Source organism: Lissotriton vulgaris, chromosome 10, assembly GCF_964263255.1.
Source record: "Lissotriton vulgaris chromosome 10, aLisVul1.2, whole genome shotgun sequence".
Taxonomy (NCBI): domain Eukaryota; kingdom Metazoa; phylum Chordata; class Amphibia; order Caudata; family Salamandridae; genus Lissotriton; species Lissotriton vulgaris.
In genome coordinates, this window is record NC_141698.1 from 9,521,013 (window position 1) to 9,546,664 (window position 25,652).

The 25,652-nt window shown below is 46.7% G+C and overlaps 1 protein-coding gene across 3 annotated transcripts in view; it reads right to left on the reverse strand.

Moving 5' to 3' along the window:
- WNK3 (WNK lysine deficient protein kinase 3) overlaps positions 1-25,652 on the reverse strand; it is a 794,746-nt gene that overhangs the window by 201,063 nt on the left and 568,031 nt on the right. For all 3 annotated transcript variants that reach the window (XM_086940176.1, XM_086940174.1, XM_086940175.1), the window contains exon 17: positions 1,040-1,914. In XM_086940176.1, the coding sequence (XP_086796302.1) occupies positions 1,040-1,914 (875 nt within the window). The remainder of the gene's footprint in view (positions 1-1,039; positions 1,915-25,652) is intronic.

Here is a 25,652-nt window from a genome sequence, read left to right on the forward strand (position 1 = left end):
GTTGCCCTATGAGTCTGCTCACTATTAAGACAGTCTTCTGTGTGGCTATAGCATCTCCTAGGAGGGTTAGCAAATTGGATATGGTTTCTGTTACCCCCCCGTACACATCCTTTTTGCCTGAATAAGTTGGTCCTTAGGATCAGTGCCTCCTTCTTGCCAAAGGTGTTTACGTCATTCCATTTAAGGCAAAACGTCACAATGCCTACTTTTTTTCGCACCACCTCATCCTACCAATGAAGAGGAAGAGACTCCACTGCCTGGAGCCAAAAAGAGGCGTTTTTGTTGTATATCTATCGAAAAAAAGACTTTCGTGTGGATGGTCAACTCTTTGTGATATTTGTGGCTGCGAAGAAAGAACAGTCAGGTCTGCCCTTATGGACATTTCGCCCATTTGGTCCTCCAAGATTTTTTTGTATAATCAGTTTGCATACCCACCTAAGGGGAGGTATTGCTTGGGTATTTATTCTAAGGTGAGGAACCTGCGGCTAAAACAAGTTAATTACCTTTGGTAATGCCTTATTTAGTGGAGACTATCTAGTTGCAGATTCCTTACCGACTCTCCCATCTCTAAGTCTGCAAACTGTATTATAACATCAGAGATCTGTCAGGACCTCACCTTGGCACACTGGTCATTCTAACTCAGCTGGAATCCATGCTACTGGTGTGGAAAAATAGTCATGAACTAAGGTGAACGTCCTAAGGTTGTGATAATTATCATACACGTCATTTCTAGCACAGACAACAACGCCATGTGGAGCTGAACAACACCCCGTACCGGAGCGCAAGAGGTTTGCTCAAAATTGTCCAATCTAACACCTGGTGCATATTCCAAGGTAAGGCATCTGGGGCTAGATAGTCTCTTCTAGATGAGGTGTTACAGAAGGTAAATAACTTGTTCTTTAAAGTTAACTGTCTTAAAATATGCTTCCAGGGATTTGAACACCTTCTGCTGTAATAAGTTAAAAGAGAAAAATTAGACTAAAAAAGAACCAAAGGAGAATGAAATGTGAAACAGGCTTGCGAACAAGTGGATACTTACAAAGGTGCTGGATTCGCCTGGCGCACTGGTCACCACGTTGGGATCTCTCACTTCTTTAGGTTCGTATGCAGGAGGCTCCTTCAGAGACTCCTGACATGGAGTATCTAAGTCGACGAGCTCATCGGGTGTGGCCTGCAGGCCAGTGAGCATGCCCATCTGAGTCTCCGGGACTGGACAGGAAAGGGTATCCTCTGCAGACGATGACAATGGGGAGTCCGTACTCTGTGTCTCTTTCTGACTGTCTGGGTTCGACCCGGAAGGGCTATGCTCAGGGTATAGAAGAGTTCTCAGCTTCTCATCCAAGGTCTTGATCCGGTTGTCCACAAAATCTATTTTGGGTGGGCCATCAGCATCCGACTCTTGCACAGAGGATGAATGAATGAGGCTTGGTTCTAGAGCTGGTGTCTGAGCTTGTTGATGGGCGTTGACTTCCCTGTGTGTTCTGGTTTCCAGCTCATGCAGAGGGAGCTCCATGTCCTGACTGGTCAGCCGCCCCGTCATGGGCTGAGCGCTTTGATCAGATGCAGCTGGGGTACAATCAAAAGACGTACTGAGAGGTTGGGGGTCCACAGCATGGGTTGACGCTGCTTCATTTAACACCGCCTCAATGTCTACAACTGGAATCTTCTCCTCTTCCTGGGGAGCTGGTAGAACTGTGCAGTCCCCCTGCGAAACGGAAGGCAGAGGCATGTCCATCTCATTGTCCGATACAAGAGCTAGACTAAGTAGGCTTGCCTCTTCTCTGGGGTCCTTGTCATCAGCAGCCTCTGTTTTCTCAAGAGTTGATGTTGGCTGATCCACCAAAAGAGGATGGGTGATAACAGTCGGTACAGTTTCCTTTGAGGTAGGGCGCTGCTCCTGCTCACACTCTGGACCTGGTGGGGGGGGGAAGCAAAGACAACAGTCAAACACCACGTGCTGAAGGTCGATGTCTCTCTACAACCTGAGGTGTCGTAGACAAAGATCAAACATAGTGCTCTAAAGTAACAATAAGGTGAATCACTGTGCTTTACAGAACTTATATTAAATAAATAACTTTAGCCAAATGGCGAACTTCAGGATGAAATCATGAACCTAAATGTCTGGCTGTTCTTCTCTTCTTGAACCATGGGAGGTATAATGCGCCAGGATACCCTCACAGATGGTAACGAGCTTTATAAATACATGTAACACAAATGATGAAGGTTAATTAGTTCGAAAAGCCCCCACATTATCCAGACATAGGTCCCTTGCACATCAAGTCTTAACTCAAAAGTTATAGTATGCTATGATTACAGTGTAGAGGACAGGACCGTAAAGTGAAATCCGATAGCTTGGACAACCTGTGAATACACAACTGTCATAATGTGCAAAACATCCTTAAAAAGTAGGTCAAGCAGAACCTGCAAGGAATAGTTACTTCTTTTCAATCCTAGTTCTCCAACAGGAGTGTCTTCAGAACGTCTCCTGAACCCTAAAACATGCAGGCTTGCTTTTTATAAAGGTGCAACAGACATTTAGAGCTGCTCGTACATTCACTGGGGTCCTAAATATGTAGAGACAGTTGCAGTGGTATCTCTATTTTTTCCAATATGTTCGGGACACACTAAAGACAAAGAGTTGGTACGTTTTGAAAAGATATGCTGCTCTGTATGTTGCTTCAAGACGTCTGTTTTTCCTTCAGTGTACTCAAAAATCTGGAAGTACATTGGAAGTGCTACAACGTTTTACACTATTCCCTATCTGCAGAGCTATATTTTGCTGGTGAAGTCACCTAAAGTGAATATTCAACGTGAATGCAGATGCTGCTGCTCTATTTTATCTGAGGTCTAGCAGTGTCTTCGTATTGCAGGGGACAGGTATTTCTACCTCTTGGGCGACAGACTCCTGAAACGCTCAGACCCCCACAGCCGATACCTTATCTTCTGCATGGCTCCTTTACAGACCCATAGGGAAAGGGTTGCATTGATGGGGCAGTGCATGTGTGCATGGGCAACAGACTCCTGACACGCTCAGACCCCCACAGCCGATACCTTATCTTCTGCATGGCTCCTTTACAGACCCATAGGGAAAGGGTTGCATTGATGGGAGCAGTGCATGTGTGCATGGGCAACAGACTCCTGACACGCTCAGACCCCCACAGCCGATACCTTATCTTCTGCATGGCTCCTTTACAGACCCATAGGGAAAGGGTTGCATTGATGGGAGCAGTGCATGTGTGCATGGGCAACAGACTCCTGACACGCTCAGACCCCCACAGCCGATACCTTATCTTCTGCATGGCTCCTTTACAGACCCATAGGGAAAGGGTTGCATTGATGGGAGCAGTGCATGTGTGCTGGGGCGACAGACTCCTGACACGCTCAGACCCCCACAGCCGATACCTTATCTTCTGCATGGCTCTTTCACAGACACATAGGGAAAGGGTTGCATTGATGGGGCAGTGCATGTGTGCATGGGCAACAGACTCCTGACACGCTCAGACCCCCACAGCCGATACCTTATCTTCTGCATGGCTCCTTTACAGACCCATAGGGAAAGGGTTGCATTGATGGGAGCAGTGCATGTGTGCATGGGCAACAGACTCCTGACACGCTCAGACCCCCACAGCCGATACCTTATCTTCTGCATGGCTCCTTTACAGACCCATAGGGAAAGGGTTGCATTGATGGGGCAGTGCATGTGTGCATGGGCAACAGACTCCTGACACGCTCAGACCCCCACAGCCGATACCTTATCTTCTGCATGGCTCCTTTACAGACCCATAGGGAAAGGGTTGCATTGATGGGGCAGTGCATGTGTGCATGGGCAACAGACTCCTGACACGCTCAGACCCCCACAGCCGATACCTTATCTTCTGCATGGCTCCTTTACAGACCCATAGGGAAAGGGTTGCATTGATGGGGCAGTGCATGTGTGCATGGGCAACAGACTCCTGACACGCTCAGACCCCCACAGCCGATACCTTATCTTCTGCATGGCTCCTTTACAGACCCATAGGGAAAGGGTTGCATTGATGGGGCAGTGCATGTGTGCATGGGCAACAGACTCCTGACACGCTCAGACCCCCACAGCCGATACCTTATCTTCTGCATGGCTCCTTTACAGACCCATAGGGAAAGGGTTGCATTGATGGGGCAGTGCATGTGTGCTGGGGCGACAGACTCCTGACACGCTCAGACCCCCACAGCCGATACCGTATCTTCTGCATGGCTCTTTCACAGACACATAGGGAAAGGGTTGCATTGATGGGGCAGTGCATGTGTGCATGGGCAACAGACTCCTGACACGCTCAGACCCTCACAGCCGATACCTTATCTTCTGCATGGCTCCTTTACAGACCCATAGGGAAAGGGTTGCATTGATGGGGCAGTGCATGTGTGCTGGGGCGACAGACTCCTGACACGCTCAGACCCCCACAGCCGATACCTTATCTTCTGCATGGCTCCTTTACAGACCCATAGGGAAAGGGTTGCATTGATGGGGCAGTGCATGTGTGCATGGGCAACAGACTCCTGACACGCTCAGACCCCCACAGCCGATACCTTATCTTCTGCATGGCTCCTTTACAGACCCATAGGGAAAGGGTTGCATTGATGGGGCAGTGCATGTGTGCATGGGCAACAGACTCCTGACACGCTCAGACCCCCACAGCCGATACCTTATCTTCTGCATGGCTCCTTTACAGACCCATAGGGAAAGGGTTGCATTGATGGGAGCAGTGCATGTGTGCATGGGCAACAGACTCCTGACACGCTCAGACCCCCACAGCCGATACCTTATCTTCTGCATGGCTCCTTTACAGACCCATAGGGAAAGGGTTGCATTGATGGGGCAGTGCATGTGTGCATGGGCAACAGACTCCTGACACGCTCAGACCCCCACAACCGATACCTTATCTTCTGCATGCCCCTTAACGGACATATAGCATGTTCTTAGTATGTCTTATTGGGTAACATACAGTGTTTCTTTCGTACCCTGTTTAAGATAATTCTTTCTGTATGACAGATTCACACCTATGTGATAACTGCTATCTACTCTGATTGGCGCTAAAAACAGAAACAGAAACCAGTCTTCTGGCTTTCCGCAAAAAATTGAAGACTTTTCCGTTTTAAGTTCTTCTGTTCTGTTTTTCTTTTTCTCTCAGCAATTGCTTGTTTTCTTCTCCAGTCTGTCCCTGGCGCCGGGAAACCCATTGCGGGTAGCTGTGCGCAATAATAAATAAATAAATAAAATTAAAGCATGTGAATCTTTGAAAGATACCCCAATACTCGAGAGGAAAATAAGTTACTTACCTGTAAACTGTGGTTCTCCAGTATTGGTATCTTTCATAGATTCACATGCGACCTACCCACCTCTCTATAGGAGCTCCCCCTGTTTATTGTACGATTAAACTTCACTTGTGTTGAACATCTGAGAGCCTGGAGCCTCTGTGGAGAAGGTTCTAGAGGGTGCTGTCTGATTGGCTGGAGTATAGACCATATCTAATGACTAGGATGAGTTATTAAAGTGCATGTTTTTTTCTCTATTGACTTTAATGTTTGAGTGATTACCTATTGCCTTATTGCTATTTTATGTACTGTGGGGCTCCCTCTTCGACGACTGGTAATGATTCAAGCATGTGAATCTATGAAAGATACCAATACTGGAGAACCACAGTTTACAGCCAAGTAACTTTTTTTCTTAGTCCTCTTGTGCGGTTTCCCTGCAAGCAACTGTACTTGTATAGTGTACGTGGCCAGTACAGACCGGTCCATGTTAAGTTCCTTCCTGCTTCCGAGCCTCTCTTGGCTTATGGTGTCTGCGTTGATCTGTTGTGTACCACTTTAGATTCGAATGGATTTCCCGATTCATGTCCTTATATAGGTACAATTCACGTTGCCCTTATATAGGCATAGAAATCAAGCCCTTATTTAGGCATAGGCCATGCTACCCAAATACAAGCATGGCTCTCCCATACGTTCACCAAACGTCACAACGATTTCTTGGAAAACCAGCTTAAGCCGTTAGGGACTTCCCCTTGCTTGAATATCGAGTTCTCCAAGAACTCAGTTTTACAATGAACAACTATTCCCCAGGGGTTCATTCATGACGTTCATATGCCCGACTTTACGTCAACTATGGCAATCCTAAACACCTTCAAGGTATAAATATACCTTCACTTACTATGGCAAACTACGGTGGTTCGGAGCAGTTCAATGACCTACTTGCCCGACGCAGCTCGCTACAGCAAGTGCAGAAGGAAGCAGACTCTCCAGCTGACGCACTGATCAGGAAGCTGCCCTGCTCAGAGCTCCAGCTCCAGTGTTTCTGACTCCCCTTGCGGGGTGTTGGGAAATCGAGTTTTGAGACTGAGATACCAGACCTCATTCATTCTAAAGGTATGTAGCTGATTAGAACCTAGAGAAACCTTTGGTAGATTCTTTCAAAACTAAACCTATGCAAAAGACAATACTTACTTCTTCCCACTTACTAGACTTACGTTAGGTACATTCGGGTAGGCGTATTTTAGAAGCACTAGTTGAGTATTTTAGCCTGTATATTTATGTATGTATTTTTATATGGCTTAGAAACCATACAATGCTTTCAGTATTGTTTTAGAATACTATTCTCGCTGTACGCATTATACTTTGCAGTCTGCCTAACTATTGTAGCAGTTCACTTCTTTTGCTTGAGAAAGAAGACTGTTCAATAAACCTTTTATTGAAAACGCCAGTCTCACTATTTCTCTGCAAACTCTGTAGAAACGAAGCATGCATGATTGACTGAGTGAAATACTTATCTATTGTTTCCACAACTCTGAAGATACGTTTTATTCTTGAGGAAACAAAGTTGTCATGTTTATGCGGTCGTCAGAAACGAATCCCTTCTTGTGAATTCGAGAACATTTCTAGTGACCTCTGAGCTAGCTGGCCCTCACAATTAAGTTTAGTATATTCGATAGAGACCTAGTCGACATAAGTCCTACGTCAAATCTATAAGATATATTATTCCAATGCGCAGAGCCTATTGGGAATATAGGAACTACACCACATGGCGCCCAACAATTGGTAAGGTACTAATTTAACGCTAGATACTAAAGTAACTCAGTCGTGCTTTTCTCAGAGACCCTTTTTTCCGTAAATACTCCAATAGAAGTCTGGAGTGGCTAAAAGGATAAAATATCCGCCATAACGGAGTAGGACGAAAATCCTAAGTATTAGTTTTTGGTTTGTTCAACGTTGAAGGATACAGTGTTCCAAAATATTGTGCACCTTATCTTTGTTTCCTTGAAACTTGCTCTGCAAACTTCCAGTCAACAAAATGTCGGACGGCAATAACACAGAGAGCGGTGGAGCTACGGCTGATCCAGTCGTTGCAGCTTTTGACACAACAGGCTTTAATGAAGTCGACGAGGATGCTAAAAGCATTCCAGAAAATGTAAGGAAAGCCATCACTATAAAACTTATAAGAAATGGCCTATCAGCAAGAGGTGGTAGGGTAGTTTTTGTGATAGAGGCACATGAATATCACCAGACAGAGGTATTCGGATTCATGGATAGTCTTCCCTGAAGCAAATCCAGTAACAACATTTTTTTACTTCTACAAAGAAGATGATCCACCAGAGGAATACATTCCTTTCGAGGATATTGAAATTCCACTAACATACCAAGAGCATGCGCTCTGGTTTAAAGGCACCCTAAAACATAGAACATTACCAGGCTCGGTCCACTAGGTAGACCAGGACCAACATGGCCGATTTTAGCCAGCTACACACCACATCCTGACATTAACGAAATGTCAGATGCGGAACTATTAGTACAACTCAAAGAGCTAATTAAAATCTATAGACAATTGGTCCAATATGTCATGCGGACACTAACAGTCCAACCGGCAATTAGGATTCCACAACACGCCCCTTATCAGGGGAACACAAATAAAATGACACCGCAGACTCCACATTCAGACGTTGGTAAATTACCCGCAAAACGGGAACATATTCCATTCTGGATAGCTCCCAAAATTACTCAAATCGAAGCAGTATTTCCTGATACTACCCCTCATGAAAAACACAGAATTCGTCCTTGTGGAACGGAAACCCCTTGAGGAGATTCCCTGCCAAATACCACCACTTCAAGTATTGTAGAGCGTTTTGAGACTGTCAAATCCTGTCCTCCCAGGTCCCTCTTTTCTGGTCCCATTGATCCTACAGACATTCCTGCAGCAGCCTCATGTGGAGGTGTGCATGTGGGGTGAGAAAGAAACAAGAGGCCATCGACCCCAGTAGAGAGGACACCGTCCTCACTGTCGTTGATGGAACGGACATGAGAGTCTGAGCCTTCCGAAAGATCGATAAGCGTCGCTCCTCCGAAGGACACACGCTTGCCTTGAGAGTATCGATGGAGGCTCCCAAGTACTGCAGACACTGAACAGGAGTCTGGACAGACTTGGACATGTTGACGTGCAGACCCAGTTGGTTTAACAGAACGGCTGTCCTGTTGAAGTGTAGTTGCGCTTCCTGGAGCGTGGATGCTTTGATCAACCAGTCGTCCAGATACGGAAAAACAAACATCTTGTTCTTCCTCAGGTGCGCTGCAACCACCGCCATGCACTTTGAAAAAGTCCTGGGTGCAGACTTCAGCCCGAACGGAAGTACTGTGTACTGATAGTGATTGTTGCCGACAAGAAAGCGCAGGAACTTCCGATGCTTCTGTGCAATGGGAACGTGGAAGTACGCGTCCCGCAGATCTATGGCGCAGAGCCAGTCTCCTCGATGCAACTGAGGATTAATTCTGGTGCAAGGACAGCATGCAAAATTTTTCCCTGCGAATCCATTTGTTTGCTTGCCGCAAATCCAGAATGGGCCTGAACTCGTTTTTGTCCTTTTTGCGCACAAGAAAGAAGAAAACAAGTTACTTACCTGTAACTTTGGTTCCCCAGTATTGGTAACTTTCATAGATTCCCATGCTTTTGTATCATTCCCCGTCGTCGGAATGGTAGTCTTGGTAACAAAATAAAATAGCAGTAGGTACATATGTATCATATCCGCCTCTTTTTGTAAAAGAGACCAAACTTAGGCATCAGCCAATCAGAAGAGCCTCACCGCTTAGAACCCTCCTGAAGGAACCTCAGAGCCTCACATTTTCGTAGCTGTTGTGTAACAGTCACCATATCTGCTGAAGGCTGAGTTTTCCTCGGGGAGGTGGGTGGGCGCATGGGAATCTATGAAAGTTCACGGAACGCTGGTATGCGATCTTGAACCGTTGCTCTCTTGACTTGATTTTGTTAATTGTTGAAGAACTTTCAAAAGTTATAAATGACCTAGAGAAGGAGATCACTCAAATCCACCAGAATTTGGATAAAAACAGGAACTGGACAAAGCCTTAGAAGACATTAATATCCAGTTGGATAAGTATACAAAGGAAATCAATGATAGAAAGATCAGAAAGTATAAGCGTGACACTATGGACTATAAACTTGGAGAGGTCTACAGTTGGGCCGAAGTGTACGCCCAACGTAGACAACAGAGACCTTACAATAATCCCTCATCTGATGAGGGTAGTTCAACTGATGGATCTACGTTCCAAAGAGCTGGCTCATTCCAGGGGAGAGCACCAAGAACTGTCCCACATATTAGAGTGGTTGATCACATTGCTCAAACAGCCCCTACAACCGCTGGTGTTTCTTTTTTAGAGTAAGGCCCTACTATTGTTGTCGAACCCGGAGGAGCAGAAGCCGCAAAGGAAACAACATCTATAGCCCAAGCGACCAGAAGCAAGAAAAATTAGTGATCAACATTTCTAAAGTCTCCTTAACCAAACTTCAAATGAGTGTGTTACAAAAAGGGACATCTTTTGTCCCCACCTACCATGCTAACGACCTTGAGCTTGAAGTGAGTCTATATAAATTCATGCGTAATTTACGACTACGTCACTTCTTCACCAATGTGAATCCCACTACTGGTCCTCCTACGCAACACACTTGTAAAGACTTAAGAAGCAAAAGCTCGTTTTTGGCCCCAGTCAGCCATAAGATTTTTGACTCTTATGAGACAATCACTATGAATGCCATAAAGGAATGTTAAAAAAAAACAAAAACACCAAGGCTGATAAAGGGGGAGCGCTGGTCGTTATGGACCAGGAATTCTATCACAAGAGCGTGACAGACCACTTTAAAGATAAAGATCTATATATAAGATTGACCTCAGATCCGACTGACACGTTTTTGAAGATTTTGAAGACCATATTGGACAAAGCTATGGAAAAGGGTACCATCACAGACAAGGATCACAAATATCTCATTCACCCTCACCCGAAATGTCCTAGCATCCACATGCTACCTAAAATTCACAAAAAATTACACCAACCTCCATTCCGACCAATTGTGTCAACCAGGAATTCCATCCATGAGCCTGCGGGCAAATACATCAACATGTACCTTCAGCCCATTGTGAAGAGCATGTCCACGTATATACGTGATACCACTGATTTCCTTAACCAACTACTGAAAGTGACTCTAGACCTTGACACTACATATACTTTAGTAACTATTGACTTATGTGCCCTGTACACTTCAATACCACACAACAGGGGCATTGAAGCCATGGAATCTTTTTTTACTATCCCATCCATTGGAAGAGGATTTGAAAGTTTTACTGCTGGAGTTGGTACAATGCACCCTTTACCACTGCTATTTCACTTGGGACAACAAGTATTACATGCAACTAGTGGGCACGTCAATGGGAAATTGTGCAGCCCCCAGCTAAGCAAACCTATTTATGCACCGTCTAGAACTCGACCACATTTTGATCAACACCCATTGGTCTAAGAAAATAAGAACTTATTGGCGATACATAGATGACTTTTTTGATTTAGGCAGGACCACCTGAAGATATACCTGAATTCATCACTCACATTAATGGTGTTGACGATCACATATGGCTCACTCATTGTGCAAGCACCAAGAGTTTACCTTTTTTGGATGTTCTAGTCACTCTAGAAAAGGGTGAGATAAAGACTTCATTGTTTGTGAAAGCCACTGACAGAAACAACGCGTTATTATAGACCAGTGGTCATCCCACCCTGTTGAAGAAACATTTGCCATACTCGCATTTGATAAGGGCCAAAAGAATTTGCTCGGATCCAGAAGAATACAATCACACTGAACTGCATATTCTGCAGAAATATAGGGAGAGAAAATACCCAGAATTTACCTTACAAGCAGCACACGAACGCATAACACTGAAGAGCAGAAATGAGTTCTTAACTCCCCGCACCAACCAAACCAGCAATGAGAGGCCGGTATTTGTGTCAAAATATTCATGTAGAAGTTCGAGTGTAAAGAGCATCATTCTGAAAAATTGGCAAATGATTCAATCTGAACCAGATTTTGGAGGAATCTTCAACCACACCCCATTGTTTGCATACCAAAGAGCCAGCAACTTAAAGAATCTTTTGGAAACCAAACCTAAGTCGTTGGATGCTGTATTTCTGGGAACTAGACCTTGTCATAATTGCAGCGACTGCAACAATATCATCAAAGGTAATTTCATCAACCATCCATCGTCTGGAATACCCATAGAATTGCGGACCAACGCCACTTGTGATTCCAAGAATTTGGTATATTTGCTCAAGTGCCCTTGCGGCTTACCTTATGTCGGGAAGACTGAAAGGAAAGTTAAAGTTCGCCTCACCGAACATAAAAGCACCATAAGGAATAAGACTTTGAAATCACCCTTAGCTGCACATTTCACCTCATCACAACACAATGTCAGCCAGTTAAGGTTCCTTGTACTGGAGATTGTCCCGATGAGACCAGGCACTGACAATCGCAAAAAACTACTACAGCGCGAAACCTTTTGGATAAAGAAATTGGACGCTTGCCAACCTAAAGGACTCAACGAGAGGATGGAGTACAGTTGCTTCCTTTGAACCTTTTTACCCTACTCTCTCACCTTTTATTCTTCTACCTTCACCAGCACTCATTCTACTTGACACACATCTGTCTGTAATTTTCATATCATCTGAACTGTCTCACTTATTTACCTTTTGTGTTCAATTGAAGCCTTTCTTTTTCTTCTTCTTTTTCCCTTGATGTCCCTGTCTTTGACTGTATCCTTCACTTCCACCTCCATCCCTGCTCTGATCTGCTTTATATCCTTTTACTGTGGTAGACTCTGTGGGTTCATTCCCCCTTACGTTTCCATTACATTTCCCATGATCCTCCATATGTAGCATGTTTGGACTAAATGTTTGTGTAACCTGTATCCAAGTTGGATATATTTTTTTCCTTTAGTTTAATTTTTCCCTGCCCAAGATGGCCTTCACCGTTTGTCCATCTTTTGTGTTTACCGCTTTAATTTAACTTTGATACACCCCGGACTTGAGCATTGAATATCCATTTTTGGATTTTTTTCCTGTGACTGGCTTGTTTTTTTTTTGCTCCAAGTTGCAGCCCTGCAAATGTCTTTGATGTGCACTCCCGCGGAGAGTGCTGTTGAAGAAGCCACTGATCTTGTGGAATGCGCTCTAACCTTGCTGGTCAGTGGCTTACCCGCTGCAGTATGGCAGTGTAGAATGGCACTTGTAATCCACCTCGCAATACCTTGCTTTGATATAGGGAGACCTTTGCAAGGACCACCAAAAGCAATGAACAATTGGGAGGATTTACGGAATCCATTGGTGCGATCCAAATAAAATTTTAAGCACAGTTGTATGTCCAGAGAATGCAATGATCTTTCCGCTGGTGTAGTAGGGTGAGGAAAGAAAGCTTTAAGAATAACCGGCTCATTTAAGTGGAAGTCCGAGGACACCTTGGGTATGAATTTCGGGTTCGTTCTCAAGATTACTGTATTCCTTTTGAACTGGAGAAACTGCTCTTGGATCGTAAGAGCCTGCAACTCCCCAATGCGACTTGCAGTTGTGAGAGCAAGAAGGAGAGCCAATTTCCAAGAAATGAATTTTATGTCTGCTCGATGTATTGTTTCAAATGGGCCCTTCATGAGTTGAGTGAGGACCAAATTCAATTGCCAAGTAGGTGGCGGAGGTCTCACCAGTGGGTAGACACGGAACAACCCTTTGCAAAATTGTTTCACTATCCTGGAAGACCAAAGGGAAGGTCCAGACTCAGAACGCCTGTATCTAGAAATTGCTGCCAAATTAACTTTAATGGACGAATGGGCCAGCCCAGTCTTAGCCAAGGACAAAAGATAAGGCAGAAGTTGATGAGGTTTAGAAGAAAAAGGGTCAACCCCTTCCTTTCTGCACCAAATACAAAATCTCTTCTATTTGAGACGGTAAGTCTTGTTCGTGGAAGGGGCTCTAGCCTGGGAGAGAACTTCTTTTATTTCATTAGAGATAGGAAGATTCATAAATTCTCGCTGCTCAGGAGCCATGCTGTCAGGTGCAAAGACTCCGGATCCGGGTGCCAAATTTGTCCTTAGGACATTGTGAGAAGGTCTGGAATGGTTCTCAAGGGAGGAGGAGGAGCCAGCGACAACAGATAGAGTTCCGTGAACCAGAACTGTTTCAGCCAAGCAGGGGCTATCAAAATCATCCTGCAGGGATCCACTTTGATCTTCCTGATGAGTCTCGGGATCAGTGGAATGGGGGGGGAAGGCGTAGACAAATGTCCTTGACCAGGCTATCGAAAGAGCATTCCCCAATGATCTTCGGTAGTGAAACCTGCTTGCATAAGACCGGCATTTCTTGTTGGTCGGTGTGGCAAATAGATCTATTGTAGGCTTGCCCCACTGTTGAAAGATCTCGTCCAGAATCCGCTGGTTCAGTTCCCACTCGTGACTGATCAAGGACAATCTGCTTAGTCTGTCTGCACTCTCATTTAAAACCCCTGGTAGGTGTTCTGCCTGCAGAGATATCTAGGGAAAGATCGCCCATTCCCAGATTTCTTGAGCTTCCTGAGACAATGGGAGAGATCTGGTTCCTCCTTCTTTGTTGACGTAATGCATGGCCGTGTTGGTGTCCGTTCGGATGAGAACCTTTGAAGCTCTTAGGCGAGGGAGAAAAGCTTGAAGAGCCAGTTTGATTGCACTGAGCTCCAAGAGATTGATGTGGAGCCGACGGTTCTGTGGAGACCAATGTCCACTGACATGCAGGTCCTGCAGCATTGCTCCCCAACCATCCAACGACGCATCCGTCGTTACCACCTGAGGAGACGGATCGCTTACGAAGGATAGACCTTGGGACAAGTTTTCCTGTTTTGTCCACCACAAGGCTGCTTTTTTCATTTCCGAGGTGATGGTCACATTGTCTAACGACCCATGGATCTGTTTCCATTGGATGTCCAGCTGCTCCTGAAGAGGACGCCTCCTCAATCTGCAGTGTGGAATTAGAGGAATGCATGATGAAATCACCCCCAGAAGAGATTTTTAGCGGCGTACTGAAAGACACCTTTTTTGTAAGTCTAGCGCCATGGTCTGCAGTTTTACTTGCCTCTCAAGGTTGGGAACGCTTTCTTGAGATCCGAGTTCAAGATGGCTACCAGGGAGCTTGCTGTCGTGGACGGGACCAGAGACGATTTCTCTTTGTTTAAAGTGAGACCTAAATTCTGAAAGAGGTTGGTACATGCCTCGACCGCATCCCTCGCGGCCTCCCTGGACGGAGCCTTCAGTAATCAATCGTCCAGGTAAGGAAAAAACCTGAAAGTGATTCTTCCGCAGAAACGCTGCTACTGGTGCCAGCACCTTCGTAAATATTCTCGGGGGTGAGTGAAGACCAAAGGGTAAAACCCTGAATTGAGAGTGGCTCTTGGCTACTGTAAATCGTAGAAACCTGTGTGCTTGGTGAATCGGAACATGAAAGTACGCATCTTCGAAATAGAGTGTGGCCATGAAATCCCCCAGGTTGATTAGACGTAGAATGTCTTGAAGAGAGACCATCCGGAAAGACAGGGAGAGGAGATAGGTGTTGAGCTCCCTGAGATCTAAAATGGGGCGCCATTTCTCTAGCGTCTTCCTTACCAGGAAGAACCTGGAATAGAATCCTTCTCTTCTTTGAGCGGAGGGGACCGGCTCTATAGCACCCTTCAGGAGCATTTGATTAACTTCGAGCCGCAGAAGACGCAGATGTTTTGATGGAATGGCAGCAGGGGGCTTGGATGGAGGGATTTGGGTGAATTCCAAAGTATGGCCCTTTTGAATGATGTTTAGCACCCAACGGTCTGACGTTATCTTGAACCAATTCTGAAGGTATTGTGACACTCTGCCTCCTACTGATGATCTTTCGGAGGTGGGCACAGTAGGAAGAGCCTGGAGGCCGCTATTGTCTCTTGGACGTATCACGTCCTTGGCGAGCCTGCTTCCCTCTGTTGCTCGATCTCGAGAAATTCGAGGACTGGCCCTGCCTTTGCTGATAAGGTTGGCGGTATTGTTGTGATCCTGAGCCATATGATGAGTACCTTTGCTATTGATAAGAACCTCTGTAGTTGGTGCTCTTGCCTCTGGAAACTCTAAAAGGAGCCATACGGTACTGAAGCGTACCCAGAGCTCTAGCAGTCTCAGTATCTTTTTTTAATATCTTGGTGAGTGTCATCTATCAATTTTCCAAATAATGCTTCTCCATCAAAAGGAAGATCCAGGATCTTATTCTGGATTTCAGGTCTAAACCAAGTCGCCTTTAGCCATTCCTGGCGACGAAGGACCGCAGCTCCAGCCAAAGAGCGGAATGCCGTTGTGGCAATGTCCATTACACAGTCAATGATTTCCATTGATGTAGCCTCACCTTCCTGCAAAACTTTTTTAGCCTCTGTTTTTGCATCTGGAGGAAGTTGCTCCAAGTACGTCGAAACATCACACCATAGTTGGCGATCGCATCTCCCCAATATCGCCAAGGCATTAGCCGCCCACACTAGTCGACTCGCCATGGAAGAGAATATTTTCCCGGCGTTATCTAACCTCCTGCCATCTATATCCGGAGGAGTTGTCAATGGAGCTGAGGGGTAGCATGACTTTCTTTGGGCCGCTTGAGAAATAACTGAGTCTGGTCTTGGATGTCCCGTCAGAGACGCCTGACCATCTTCAGGCGCTTTGTATTTCTTGTCGAGGCGTGGTAGCACAGGAACCACTGTCGCTGGATTTTTCATTGCTTTAAGTCCCTCATCCCAAAGATGCTGGACAATAGGGATAGATCTTGTTGTCTTCTTATAGGGCTCTTTAAAATCGTATAAAAACATTCAGTGGCAACGGAGGGCATAGATAGCTTGAATCTCCCAGCCACTCTCTCTATTAGCTTATGAAATCCCCCTATATCAGCTGGCGGGGAGTCCACCGGATCCGGACATGGAGATGCTGGGTCCGGGATGACATCCATCCCATTCGGTATCTTGATCAGTCCGGTCATCAAAATTCTGAATCTCACCTGAGGAATCATCATTGGGTTTCACTGGAATCGAAGACTCCTGTGGAACCGGTGTCTGTGGCCGAGAGGACTCCTGGGCCGGCAATTCTGATGCAGCCATTGCTGGAGTCGCAGGGACAGGCATGGCTTGAGCAAATGGAACAGCAGCAGCAGGTTGTGAACACCTAGACTTATAATCCTGTAGCATACTGTGAAGGTCCTGTAAGAGAGACGATGGTACCAACACCATGTCTTGTCTCGAGTACTGTTGTGGTTGAGCAGAATGATGATGATAACCACATTCCTGGTTGTACTCTCTGTCAGAATCTGTCTCTTGGCATTTAACTAGAAACTGGGATGGGCTGTTTGCATAGCCATAAGAGTCCTGATCATCATGCTCGGATTCATCCTCATCCTCCTCTAAAAGTAGAGCTGGAGGCAAGGGGGTAACTCTCCTAGGAGTAGTCATGTCCGGTGTAATCCTGGTCATTGAAATTGTAATCCTTTTTTCCAATTTAAAAATAGAAGACTATCCCGCCGACAATGGTGTTGTTAATACTGCCGTCGTCGGCCTCGTCGACGGAACAGTCGTCGAAAGAACACTCGACGACGAGATGTGCGTCGTCGATGCCGTCGACAACGAGACCGTTGACGCCCCTGCCGCCGTCGTCGTCGTCAAGGTTGTCGTCGAAGCCCTCGACGACACTGTCGTCGTCATCACCGTCGACGAACACTTCGTCGTCGCTGTTGTCGTTGGAATCTTCGTCGACACCGCTACAATTGCCGTCGACACAGTCTTCGCGACGATCCCGTCGACGTCGATTGCTCCGTGGACGAGCACGTCGACTGTACCTTTTTAAGCTTAGGCTTCGATTTCTTCGCCGAAAACTTGGAACTTCTATCAGACTTTCCAGAAGACTGAGAAGAGGGTTTCTTGAAGGCTGGAATAGTCTTCACACCCAAAGAAGGCGTAGATGGTCCTACCCTCTCCTTTTCACTAAGGTGAGGAGATTCTACTGGACCTTGGCTCTCAGACTCTCTGGGGTCTTTTTTGAGGCCTTAGAAGGATGCTCCACAAAAGGAGAAGGGGAACCCCCACCCCTTTTGACTGACCTTCTAGGTGATGACGTTGAAAAAGAGTCCTCATCACTGGAGACTGACTGTGTCCTTTCTAGACTTCAACTCTGGAGCCATGTAAGAAGCCTACCCTCACGGTCCCGGAGGGTCTTGGTTGAAAAGGTGCGGCAGATCTTGCAGTCCGCAGCCTTATGATCAGGATAGAGGCAGTAGATGCAATCTTTATGCTTATCCTCAACAAATAGCCTTTTCTTGCCACAGGTGGAACATGGCTTGAAAAGGGCCTTCTTTTCTTTATCTGACATCCTGAAGAAAAAACTACTGAAAGAGTAGAGATTGAGCAGAGCTCAAAGGAGACTCCCTAAGCACAACGTGCAGTAGAAAATCTAAGGCTCTGAGGTTCCTTCAGGAGGGTTCTAAGGGGTGAGGCTCTTCTGATTGGCTGATGCCTACGTTTGGTCTCTTTTACAAAAAGAGGCGGATATGATACAAAAGGGAATGAGGCCTAGGCCTTTTTCTTTCTCTTTTGTACCTACTGCTAGTAGTAATCCCTCAGGGCTTAGACCCAGCCGGGCCCTTATTCCCCGATGTGGACTGTTGGTTGGCTCTGCCCCTCTGGCGTCTCTGAAAAGGCTGCAGCTGAAACTGCTGTTGCTGCTGCCCAGCTTGACGACCCATCCCCGTGTTGGAACCGCTGGGAGGATTAGCGTTGTTGGTAGGGGCAGAAAGTTTTACGCTGTTCTTTGGGCTTCTCCAAGCCAACAGCCTCGAGTGTCTCAACTTCCGCCTTCATTTTTTATTTATTTTGTACTTTTTAAAAAAATTATATTTATTTGTAAACATTTAGCATTCAACAATGTACGGTGTACAAATGAATACAAGGCATTGTGCGATGTATACATTATCATAGAGGAACTCTACCCCTCCCTTCCCCACCCATTCCACCCCCTCCCAACTTTACCCCTCAAGATTCCCCCAAGCGGATGTATGACGGTACAACGCGTGCTTTTACAACGCGTACCGTTAGGACGCAGGATTTACAACGCAATTCGTTACAACGACTTGCGTTGGGGGGTGCGGGGGGGGGGGGGGGTCTTGATAGTGAATAGTTTAATTTACTATTCCAACTCCAGTCCCCATGGGTAGTAGGGAAGGTGTTGGATAGTAAATTAAACTATTCCCTATCCTAGAGCGCCCTCCAGCGAAAGTCAGTGTAACGACTTTCGTTGTAAAACTTGCGTGGTAATGGTACCGCGTTGTAAAACATTCGTTGTAAAGGATGTTCCCCCCCCCCCCCCCCCCCCCCAAGCAAACATCCAAGAGATGACCAAAGTCGACCGATTGTCCGTATGAGTACAAAACACAAAGTTTGTGACAATATTCTCCTAGCAAATTAATGTCTCGAGAACAAGAGATAGCGATCCCTTCAAGTCAAGAGGGCCTCCCCAACCTTCCCCTCCCCCTGGAACTTCAATGCTCTGCAATGATCAACACTCCCAACTTAACCAGACATCTGATTCTCGCCTCCGCCATAGCCTCTGCTCCAGGTGAGATGCTTTCATCCCTCGCATGCTGACCCAAAAGATAAGACAGCAGGGGACCCCAAATATCCCTAGGCCGGGATTTCAGTGGTAATTGTTCTGCATATGTGTGGAGGTACTCCTGCCAAGTAGACATGTCACTTATCCACGTCTTAAATTTAGGTGCTCTGCCCCATCTTCATGCTACTTGTCGCTGGGCCAGGAGTATACCCATTACCAGGAATTTGCGGTGGGGTGTTTTTATATCAGCAACCAGACCCAGCAGGGTCCTAACAGGATTCGGCTAAATGGGGGTCCCCAGCATCTCCTTCAGTCCTGCAAAGACGTCCCCCCAGTAAGCAGGTACCCGAGGACATTCCCATGCCAGGTGTATGAAATCGGCTGGGCCCTGACCGCAACGAGAGCACCTGTCATCTCAGAGATGGAGCTTGTGTAACCTTGCTGGGGTATGATATAGCCTTTGTAAAAATTTTAAATGCAGCAGACGCAACCTACTACCTCCAAAAACCGCTTCAGTCTGAAGGCAAGCCATATCCCACTGGTCATCAGTCAGCGGTTCGTCCAAGTCCTTATCCTACTGCCTTCTGGCCCTCACTAGAGAACGCAGAGGTGCTGTGCGTACTCGCGAATACAGCATAGACGTGACATGCGCGGGGGCTGTTGTCTATAGCATTATGTGGAGGGAGACAAACGTTTCCGGCTCTTTCGGAAAGTCCGGAGTCCTGGCCCGTACACTCTGTCGAAGTCTGGTGTAAAGAAAGAGGTCCATAAATGAGTGCAGAGCTTCCCCAAAGAACTGGTCTTTTGTACGAAATTCACCCCCAAGATATAAATCACCCCAAGTTGCATATTGCAGTTTAGTCAACAGGTTTTGACATATCTTTTCGGTCGTAATAGGCAGCAGGGGACAACAGCGTGAAGGTATCCTTGGGGAATACATCTGGGACACCCCCTCCGCTAGTGTCAGCCAGTGCCATGCTTTGACAGTGCAGTCCACAGTGGATGGGTCTCCGCCTTTTTCCTTGTATGGTGTGAACACATACCCTGATGTCTGGACAGGGGCCATGTATCCATCTTCTACCGCGAGATGGGGTATGTACGGGGGAGGGTGGAACCAGTACACTGCAAAGTGCGCCTGTGCACTATAGTAATATTGTTCAAAATCGAGTACATCAAACCCCCCAAAGCGGTACGGCAGCATAAGCGTGTCCAATTTCAACCGAGCTGGTTTACCCCCCATATTAGCCGTATTAATTGAGTTTTCAATGTTAAAAAAAAATGGGCACCCGGGTGGTAAGGGATGTTTATGAATAAGTATAAAAATTTGGGCACTATAACCATTTTGATTAAGGATATCCTCCCAACTTCCGCCTTCATGCGAGCCATTTCCTCATCTGCATGGGCACCGAAAAGCGTGGAACCCAAAAAGGGCAGATTGGCAATCCGCTGTTGCGCTTCCGGTTTCATGGAGGTAAGCCGCAACCAGGCGTGCCGCCTCAAAGTCACACCGTGACAGTATCCATGGGCTGCCAGGAGAGATATGTCTGCAGCCACACTGATGATTTGGTTAGAAACCATAATGCCATTAAGAATCTCCTGAAAGTCCTCTTGCTTGTTCCTCGTGAGGAGTTCAATAAATTGCTGTAGAGACTCCCACAAGGAGCCGTCATAGCGGCTCAAAAGGGCAGTTGAACTTGCTGCTTTCAGTGGAAGTGGCTGCTGTACTGCAGACCTTCCTCCCTGCTGAGTCCAGTCTTCGGCTCTCCTTGTCCGGTGGCACTGTGGACGATGGAGCCGAAGAGTGTTGTTTCTTTGCCGCCACCACTATAAGGGAATCCTGGGGAGGATCCGTCTGAAGGAATGCGGGGTCCGAGTCCGGGGGCCTGTATTTCTTCTGAAGTCGTGATGGAGCCGACTTTACAGAGGCAGGCGTCAGGAATAGTTCCATTGTCGGTTCCTCCAAACCAGGCACCAGAGGAAGCAGGGGACGTGAGAGTTGCTTCCGTTGCAGTGTCTCGAAGATGACTGAAGTAGAGGGGGTAGGTGCAGCCAGCGCAATCCCCAGTTTAGCCGCTCCCCTTAGCAGCACATTGTGAAAGGTGGCGATGTCATCAACAGGAGAGATCCTCATAGGAGGCGAGTCAGACAAGGTCGGCGAATATCTTCCACCACTAGAGGACTGCGTGTCCCTAGTGTATCTTGAGCGTGATCTCTCACGGCGGTGATGTTGAGATCAGGTGGAAAACCTGTGTCGGCTACGAGAGCGATGTCTCATTCGGGAGCAAGATCTCGGAGTTCTGGGCACAGGCATTGGCGGAGCCAGAGGTGGAGGAGGTGGTGGAGGGGGTGGAGGGGGCGGAGGAGGAGGCGAAGTCAGAGGCCGTGGAGGTGACAGATGAGGGACCACAGGTTGGTCCGTCTCCGGAGACCTAGATGGTGAATAGGTCCTGGAGTATTCAGAGTCTGAGGAACGAATCACTCTTCTCCTCTTACGGGCAGGCCTCGAAGATGGCGCCCTGGAGGCCGTATCCCCTGACGCAGAATGCCTGCGGCGCCCCGACCTAGGGAAGTCAGATGTTGAAATGCTGACCAATGAGTGTGACCTGCTCCTTGTAGACGACCTTCTCCTAGACATCGACCAACTCGAAGTCTACTTTCTTTTCCTCAACGTCGATTTCCTGCGCGACGTCTACTTTCCTCTTGACGTCGACTTGCTCTTTGACGGCGAAGATCTCCTTCTTGACGCCGACCTGAGCGTCGACAGCGAATGGCGGTGTCGCCTCAACGGCAATCGCCGATGTCTTCGGGACTCAGACCGACTATGATGATGTGTCGACGTCGTCTGTGATGTCCTCGATGTCGACCTCCTCCGAGGTCTGGACGTCCTTCCCCTTGACGCAGAGCGTTGACATCATTTAGACCCAGAGCACTGGGTCGACAGGGAGCATAAGGTCATCATACCTTTCGACGTCGACGTCATAGCCATCGACGTCGACCGGGACCAATGTCGTTTCTGGGCCTTCTTGTGACTGGGGAGCCCCCCAGATGCCGCAGCACTGGAAGTGGATGATGATAAATTCCCTCCATGCCCCGAGGTCCCACCTGTATCCTGTCTTCTCTGTTCCAGGCCTTCAAGACGAATCTTCTCCCTGTCACGCAGGGTCCTCCTGGAGAATGACTTGCAGATGACACAGGAGTCAGGAACATGAGAAGATGTAAGACCGAGTATGCAAACCCTGTGAGAGTCTGACTTGGCCTTCTTCCTGCCACACTCAGGTCACTTGTCAAATAAAGCTGGCATTTTGAAAAAAAGAGGTGGCTTAGCTGCTCCAAAAAAAACAGCAAATGGAAGATAAAGGCCCCAGACGTCGAGTGAAACATCAAAACTTATCAAAAAGCACCAAAAATTGAAGTTATACCAATAAAGGTAGAGCTCAATGCTCCAGGGTCCTGCTAGCAGGAGCCGGAAAAAAATAACTGAAAGTAACTTGCCTTTGGCTGTGCATCATGGGATACCGAGGGTCTCTGGAGGGTTCCTTAAAGGCTATCATGACAAAGGATTTTTATGAAGGGGAGTTTCTCTATGTGTGAAACTCTGTAAAATGTGTAAATTTCTTTATTATTTGGCTATCCTTTTTCACTTCAGGATGAAGTGCTGGCCAATGTAGCCTTGTTAATGTCAGGCTGCATTATTTGTCTTTGATTTTATCTTAAGTGTCTGTGCAGGACTGCAGAAGAGGACAACTTAAGAGACTATTTGGATTGCTCCGGGGTCCACGCACATGGGCGGGACTATTCACAGATTATGACTATACACAGAGATCCCCTACTACAGAACATAGCCTTCTTAAAGGTTTCAATATTTTCTGCGCTGCGGATGGCCTAGGGAAATCACCACCTGGAGAATCTGATCTGCAATTGGAGATCAAGAGGGAGACCTACTGGATTCCCAATGTCCTTCCACCTTCCCGTTAGATCCAAGAGTGGAAGGATGGGGTAGAGTTCTACTTCACTTTCTTGCATTTATGTTTGGATTTCGACTGACTTAATAGTGGAATTACTGAGAAGTGGATCTCTCGCGTGCACAGTATCGGGAATGGCAGCAGGTTTGCACTTTCGACGTGGATCAAGAATTAGGCGAGTCACGCAACTATTCCTTGTGTTGGTGATGTACACCTTCGCTTACCGGTCCTGGATCACTCCTTTGGGTGCAGGAGTGTGCCCTTGGCTGCACCACTGAGTTGTGCCTGAGCTGAAGCACCAGAGATGACCTCTTGCAGGTCTGTCACAGCACTCTCTTTCCAACAGTCTCAGTCTGGTTGAAGTCTTATGGGAGCATATAGTTCCCTAGCACAATGGATTTAGTTTACAATCCCAGAAGACCGACGAAATTGGAAGCAGAGCTTTGAATCCATATCAGAAGGCTTGGAAAGAAAGGAATTGATGTCAGTTTGGATGAGTGGTATTTAAAAGCGACGCGACTGGTGGTAGCAGGAGGCTGCATGGAGCTGCGCCGCATGCAGGAGTATTGTACAAAACATTCTGTTCCATGCTGGCTCCTGAGGAATATTGTTGAGGTGAGGTATCTGTGGTTAGAAGTATCCTTCAGTAATTTCTAGTGGATACTAATAACATTACTGATATGAATGGACCACAAGGATCATCACTCAGCCACACGCTCTTCAACATCTACGTGGCCCTCCTCGCCGCCATCATCAGACAGCATGGCTCAGCATAGTATCCTACACAGACGACACCCAGCTATTCCTCTCCCTCACCAAAGACCCCATCACCACCAGACTCAACTTCCAGGAAGGTATGAAGGACGTCACATCCTGGATGAGCAGCAGCTGCCTGAAGCTCAACGGAGAAGAAAGAGGTCCTCGGAACCTCCCCCTCTGCATGGGACAACATCTGGTGGCACACTGCCCTCGGCAGCACACTTACCGCCACGGACCACGCCCGAAACCTTGGCATCGTACACGACTCCTCGGTCTCCGTGACCCGACAGGCCAACGCTGTTGCCTCCACCTGCTTCAACACCCTCTGCATCCCCCGAAAGACCTTCAAATGGATCCGCCCCGAATCAGGGAAGATCGTCATCCACACACTCATAACAAGCAGACAGGACTACAGAAACGCCATCTACACCGGGATCCTCAAGTCTCTGCTCCGCAAACTCCAGACTATACAGAACACCTCAGCCAGACTCGTCCTCTGCATCTCTCGACACGAACACATCACCAAACACCTGCGCAACCTCCACTGGCTTCCCGTTGAGAAGAGCATAACTTTCAAGATACTCACCCACACCTACAAATGCCTCCACAACACCAGACCCTAATATGTCAACGAAAGAATCTCCTTCCAAGTACCCAAGCGGAACCTCCAATCGGCTGACTTCGCCACACTCCTGCGCATCCACAGAGCAAGAACAGGGGGCATAACCTTCTACATCGCAGCCAAAACCTGGAACAAGCTCCCACTCTACATCAGATGCGGCCCGCCCGTTACATCTTCAGGAAGACCCTTAAGACCTGGATCTTCTATTGACCGGAGCTGCTTCCCCCAATTCCCAGCGTCTTGAGACCCTCACGGGTGAGTAGCACGCTTTAAAGATTCCCTGATTGATTGATGAATATCGGAGGAGAGGATCACCTTGCTGAGAGGTGGAGTTTTCAGACCGTGCACCTCATTATCGGATGCTTGTGCTACCATAATAAGGTGAATAGCCTATTCAAAATTGTTTACTCTGCATAAATGCATTTATTTAACAATGCAGTATCAATATGTACCAACTTAACCAACAGGAAATTGGGACTAATTTAAGCATAAGAATTTAAAACAAATCCACTACCTGAGAGGGGAAAGATATTGAATGTGTGGGCACGTACCCATGACAAATTTCAATATGTTCAAGAAAGATCAATTTATATATTCTGGATCAAATGGGAATCATTAATATAGCAGTCATGACAATTGGGCAGGCTCTCAATAATATTACTCTCTAATAAAAGAGAGAGGGACCCTCTACCAAAGGGATGGGGTACCAACTATTGACTGTCAAAAAAGAGAGATTCCCTTTGGGCACATTAACAAAAACAAAATGACATAACATACAACAATACTTCAAGCACACTCAGAGCAATACAATAGTTAACCAAATTCTGAAACGACAAATAAATTCAATATGCACAGTTTTATTTTATAATTAAAATTGAATTAAAAAACAGATTAAAAAGTATATCAATCAAGGGAAAACAGACAATATATGGAAACAAATTATACTCTAAAGTTCATCAAATGAGTTCCTAAAGCTAAAACGAGGGAGATACTCAAAAGGTATATTCAGCGCCAATCAGAATAAATAAGTAGGGGATTCCCGCGTGCAGCCTCCGTGGTGTTCGATAAAAAACATATCGAACACCACGGAGGCTGCATGCGGGAATCGTATTCTTCTAGCCTTGAAGAGGCAGCAATTGTAAAGACTGAGAAGACCAAGGCACCCTCTTTAAGTCTTAGCACGCCTGTTAGAATTTTAATTGGTGCTACTGTTTCGAATTTTAAGAATCGGAACAATTCTACCGCGTGCAAGCAGGACAATCTGCATTTTTTATTGGCAATACGATCTATAAAAAGACTGCGAGCTGCTGGAAGTACGTCCTATCAGAGAGAAGGGAGATA